Source organism: Mytilus edulis, chromosome 2 (genome assembly GCF_963676685.1).
Source record: "Mytilus edulis chromosome 2, xbMytEdul2.2, whole genome shotgun sequence".
Classification (NCBI taxonomy): domain Eukaryota; kingdom Metazoa; phylum Mollusca; class Bivalvia; order Mytilida; family Mytilidae; genus Mytilus; species Mytilus edulis.
Genome location: NC_092345.1, coordinates 70,654,422 through 70,660,537, shown reverse-complemented (window position 1 = coordinate 70,660,537; position 6,116 = coordinate 70,654,422). Strand labels below are relative to the sequence as shown.

At 32.0% G+C, this 6,116-nt stretch overlaps 1 protein-coding gene across 5 annotated transcripts in view; it reads right to left on the bottom strand.

Annotated features, from left to right (window-relative positions):
• The window catches only part of LOC139512815 (electroneutral sodium bicarbonate exchanger 1-like), a 28,499-nt gene that overhangs the window by 1,343 nt on the left and 21,040 nt on the right, over positions 1–6,116 (bottom strand). For 4 of the 5 annotated variants that reach the window (XM_071300739.1, XM_071300741.1, XM_071300740.1 and 1 more), the window contains 11 exons: positions 5,988–6,094; positions 5,601–5,775; positions 4,835–4,968; positions 4,173–4,710; positions 3,578–3,691; positions 2,989–3,153; positions 2,537–2,715; positions 2,083–2,155; positions 1,578–1,646; positions 650–826; positions 164–274 (listed from right to left, as the gene is read on the bottom strand). In XM_071300739.1, the coding sequence (XP_071156840.1) occupies positions 164–274; positions 650–826; positions 1,578–1,646; positions 2,083–2,155; positions 2,537–2,715; positions 2,989–3,153; positions 3,578–3,691; positions 4,173–4,710; positions 4,835–4,968; positions 5,601–5,775; positions 5,988–6,094 (1,842 nt within the window). Of the gene's footprint in view, positions 1–162; positions 275–649; positions 827–1,577; positions 1,647–2,082; positions 2,156–2,536; positions 2,716–2,988; positions 3,154–3,577; positions 3,692–4,172; positions 4,711–4,834; positions 4,969–5,600; positions 5,776–5,987; positions 6,095–6,116 lie in introns of all 5 variants that reach the window. The other variant, XM_071300737.1, reaches the window with a different exon arrangement.

Here is a 6,116-nt window from a genome sequence, read left to right as displayed (position 1 = left end):
TACAAGAAGAAATAAAACTGTAATTAAATGTTAACAAGATTTATAAAAGATATGGTATCAAATCATCAACTCAATTCATTGTTCAGCTAAGTTTAAGTAGAAAATGGAAGTTTTCAACACGTGTATAGTTTACACGGACATTATTTTGTTTCTATATACGTACCTCGTTGTGAGACTTCTTTTCACTACCAGGAAGTACATCATCGATATATTTCAGTTCGTGATTTGTGTAAACACACTCCAGCATTTTACGTACTATTCCAGTAGCTAACACCTACAAAATGTTGATATATATAAAAACTTTAAATTCATTTTAGTGCTAATTATTTCATGTTTGTGATTTTTCACCAGATTGAAAAAGCAAGGTTATAGAATTATCCATATAACTTCAATTGGACATAGTGGAATTGAATGTTTGTACTATCTAAATTGATTGACAACAGAACTTTTTCATACTACAACTGGACACAACGGGACTGCATGTTAACAAAGTTTAAACAGATTTCCGTCATGGATCTTTTAATGTATGTAAACAGCTTAGATGTGAAGAGTATTCAAAAAAAGAATTCAGACCTTATTTAATTCATAACTTATTCTTGCTAAGTTATAGAAAGTTTAATTTTCACCCATTTTATTGAATCAAACTTACCAACAGAGGAAAGGCAATGGAGATAGCTTTTATACTCTTGACGACCCACAATAGCACCAAGCAGATTATCTGGATGATGGTGAACATATGAATTCTCCATAACTGAACGTGACGAATGTATGGTACATCTGGTTGATATTTACGTGGCTGCATAAACAAGATCAGACGATCCACAAACTAAAAGGTAACAAAGAAAACGTATGTAATGGTATGTACGTGGTGGCATGAAAAAGATCAGACGATCTACAAACTAAAAAGGAACAAAAAACGTTTGTGATGGTATTTACGTGGTTGCATGAAACAGATCAGACGATCCACAAACTAAAAAGTAACAAACAAACTGCTGTTGTCTGTTCTATGGTCGGGTTGTTGTCTCTTTGACACATTCCCCATTTCCATTCTCAATTTTAAAAACGTTTGTAATTGAATATTAAAATTCTAAATTGCATCATTCTTTTTTTACTTTTGACTGTACATTTCGTTATTGGATTTTAATGTGAAATTGATGACAATAAACAAATGATGTGAAAGAGATGACACTGGATCTAATTACATATATTAAGTTAGAATTAATGAACTGATAACCTAACTGTTACGAGAGTAATGGATCATTAAGTTTCAACTTAGTCGATGCTGGAAAAATCTGGTTTATATACTTTCATCTGCAGTTGTTTGCATTTAATATATATTTCTTTTCAAATTTTGTATTTTTGATGTCTCCAGAATAAATTATTGTGCATGCTGGTTTTTTGTTCATTATAAGATTGGTGCAGACAGGTTTGAGTCAGTGCAAATAAGCTGTATCCCTCCAATTGAAAAACAGAAAAGAGAATCAGTTTAACTATCATACCTTATCAAACATCTGAACTGCAATATAAGTAACCAAATCAGCGTGATGTATTTTGTTTTTAGTATTATTAAGACTTACTTGTTGTCCTCGCAATGCTGAAAATCCCATGAAGAAGAAGACCCCATATAACACAGGCATTGGTATAATCTACAATAAAAAAAATCATCAAAATGAAGAAAAAAAAGACATTCTTAAAAGCTATTTTCCTGAATTTTCTAGACGGGATGTTATAAGAAATTATTTAGTAAAAGTTTTAAAAGCATTTTATCTTACATAATAATAAAAAATATTTATACACACACAAACCTAGAGTCCCATATTGCAAAATGTTACCGATAATCATTTTCATAATTTGATGTAAAAAAGTACTTAAAATCATTGCATATAATGTTTCATTCACTCGACTGTAAATCTCAAGAATCAAACTAGATCAATAAGTTGTTTTCACTGTTTGTAATATTAGTACAAGGTTGTACTGATTTACATATTTCTGTATATTTACCTAACAAACTGGATTCATAGGAAGCCAATCAATATTTGTAGAAAAATCAAAAGGATAAAATAAAGGTTTTCTTAAACCTACCCTAAGAACACTGGTAATGAGTACAGCCAAACCACTTAGTATACCAATAAATAAAGCTGTTACTCTCTGTTCTCTGTAAAAAAAAATTGTAAACACATATTAGGATAACAATGCCGACATATAAGTTAAACAAAATAGAGTCAACACAGTAATATAAGTTATTTTTTTAGAGTCAACACAGTGTGTGATGATTTTTATATAAAATGAAAAGTTATCGAAAAAAACAGATAGAACCTAATGATATTTCATTGTGATACATGACAATACTCTATCACTTGGGCATTATACTGAGACAAATAACATTACTTTACTGAACATGTTAGACAATACAAAAACAAGCAGTACACTATTGTGTCAGAGTACGCATTCAAACGTGAAAATAAATATTCATTTAGCAATGAGAGACCATGTGGAATTAGCTGAACTATAGAAATGTGAATATGAAATTTCTTACCTGACTCCTAAAAACACTGGTTTTTCGCCTGGAGCTGTACATTCAGATTCTTTCTGTAAACTTCTGACATGAGCAAGTGCAGACACAGTGGCAGCAACGTACCATGGAAGACCAAGCAATGAATGAAGACCAATAGTAATTGCAACTATAAACATATCTAAATGGTAACCAACCCCTTTCTGCAAAACAAAATATACAAAAGACTTTAATTTACCATAAAATGAGTATTGCTTCACGAACACATGCTAATTCGATCTAATTAAAACAGATAAGCTTGAATTTAATAAATAAATATTGCTTTTATGATTTTTTTTTATATCTTTGAGAACCAGTTTAGCAAATCAACAAATCCAAGGTTAAATTTATTTCTTACCAAATGTGACATCTATAAAGTTTGTACTATAATGGTTATTTGCAGAACCGTTCAATTCATGTTGAACATAGGAACTCACCTGTAATTTATGTTCTTTTCTATTGACAATCACAGCAGTAATTTGTTGATCTAAAAAGACTAAGATTGTTGAAAGGGCGGCAGGAACACTAGCGGCCAAATACAACCACCATGGGTTCTTGTCACTGAAGGGGCTAATCAGCCATCCACGACCTGGTCTTGTTGGCTATAAAACATATGTAAAGTGACATTTATTATTTGTAAGTTTACTTTTTCAGCCTGATTTGCGAGCACTTGTCAATTATTATTACACTTTTTTAGCCTGATTTGCGAGCACTTGTCAATTATTATTACACTTTTTTAGCCTGATTTGCGAGCATTTGTCATTTATTATTACACTTTTTTTTCACATTGACAGTTTGCCTATTTTACATTTCTATTTTGTTAAACGAAGATCATCATTCTTTCTAGATGTTTATGCATTGTTCTAAGAGCTACTTTATGTCTATTCATCTTTTCTCTTCGACTAATGATTTGTGTTTGTCCTTTTTTGTATATTCTGCCTCTTTGATACCATTTACCCATCAGTGTGCATTACGGATAAAGATTGTTTATTAATTTGCAACGACTTTGTTTACATAAAGACTTACCTTGAATTCACTTGGTACGGTAAGTTTTGGTGTCGGGAGACCCAGGAAATAATCAAGTAACACCATGGAAACAATGGCGATCAACACACTGAAGTCACTTACTCTTTGACGAATCTACAATGAAATGTTACCTATGTAAATCTTTAACTCAATTTAATAAAATATTTATGTGGATTCTGGTAAACTTGTTTCCTATTTTCTGAGAAAAACAGGATAATTGAAGTTATTAAGGGTTCGCTTCCTTTGTATTCAACTAATGCTTAGAACATTATTATTTTTTTTCAATGTTCAGGTATTTATTGACAATCATTTTCAGATGAGAACATATGATATAAAGATTGAAGGAAATTACAAATGAATACTCTGAAGCTAGGTCCAAAAACCACTACAATAAAACAAAAATAACATGTATGAATTGATTGAACATCAGATCTGTATGAGAGTTATATTTAATTTTGTATTATACATCTCCTCCATTCATATTAATTCAAGTAAGCAGAATTGAAATGAAATGTCAGGAAATCACTAGAGAGAGAAAATTGTGTGCAACAAGAGTCTCCTTTACAAAGAACACACAATATTTGGGTACACTTACCACATTTGGAAACAGTGAGCTAGTTTTGAATGAAATCAACAAGACTGTTATTCCAAAAGTTCCGGCAAAAAGAATAACAGACAGGAAAAATACATCGCCATAATATTGTTTAGGATCGCACACCCAGCTTCCACCAAATTCACTACATGCGGATGGTGTCAATCCCTTCCAGTTGATACTCATATTGCTGGTGGTAAAATTTTCTGTTCCTGTACACGTATAGTTGGTAAGAGCTCCAAAGCTGAGACCCCCGAGCGCTGTTGTGACGTTGTCATTACATGTACTGCTACATGAACAGTTGAAAGGGATGGGATCATCAGGATTAAAGTTAATAGGATAGTTCGTTTGTATCTCAAATAACTTATTGAAGGCCTCCACAATAAATATCACTGCAATCAGTGTAGCAAAACTGTCTTCTGTAAATCGAGTGATATACTTGACAACTGAGCTCAGGTTGAATATGACTATAATTAGAATGAATAGTACAGTCCACATTCCTACCCAGAATCTCGCCGGCATAAAATCCCAACCATTATCTCTGCAAGTAAAGAAATATGTTAAAGCATGCTAAAATCCCAACCGTTATATCTGCAAGAAAAGTCATTGTTAAATCATGCTTTATAAAAATCTTAATTTTCAATAGATCTAAATTATATACTTACTTGCATAAATTATAGATGATTGTTTCGAGCACTAACATGGGACCTGTGCTTCCTAGAATATTCAGTGGTTGACCACCAAATAAGGCAAACAATACACCAGTAACAGCTGCTGCAAATATACACTCCATCACTCCCTAACAATAAAAATATATATTGTCGTTTAGTACTGGTCCCATCTGCATAATGATTATTGTGTTGTCATTGGTCTATATCAGTCAAGAAACAAAGCAATATAATGTCGAATTAATTATATTATAAAATTTACGATATGTTCTTTTCTTGGAATTTCAAAATAAAAATCACTTAAAATAGAAGTCACTTCTACATTATAACGTAGATAGATACATCGTTCCCTTTACACACAGAGCAGATGTTCATTAAGAGAGTTCTGAATGAAAGAAATACTATAAAAATTGCGTTAGAGACATATTTTCAATGGTAATCGAGTATAAAAACTTTCGGAATTAGAGGGCCTCAATACTATTCAACTTCGTATTTTGTATATAAAGAGAAGACGCAGTATGGTTGCCAATAGACAACTCATCACAAGAGACTTATTTAGTCTTTTTCGCATTTTTTATTCGAGCGTCACTGGCGAGTCTTCTGTAGACGTCTGACGTAGACAATGTTTATCTATATCGAGTTTATTTAAAACAGATCATATGGTATTGTAAGGGTGTAATATCGTGTACTAGTATTAATATAGTGTCAACAAAAAGTAATACAATACAAACTATTTCTTGGAAAATATGAATTAAAAACTCACCATATACTGATCAGTAGCTTGACCGAGCAATCCACCAAATGTAACGTTTGGTGTCAATGTTCCAAGGAACACATACACAAATGAAGCAAAACATTGGATATGTAAGGCATCCTTGTAGTCAGAAAGATAATGTGGAACCTTTCGTTTAATATCATCTACCAAACCCTTGAATGGTCTGCAAATAAAACAAAACCCGTCACTGACATATTCCATCATTGACATAATTAACACAGCAATATGGTGCTGTCAATGTATTTTTAGAACATAGACCAGCTTTAGCTTTGATTTACATTTATTAAAGAATAACTGTTAGAGACAGTCGTATAAGATATTCAACTTCAATATACACAATCTTTTAAAATGTTCTTAAAATAAGTGCAAGCTTACATTTTTGACCACGTGAGTGCTGGGTCATCTATACTGTGTCCTCCTCCCTCTTCCTCTGCTGGTAAAAGTTTCCCAAGATACGGATTTATTGAATTCTTTCTAAAATTCTTTAACAGAAACAAAATATCA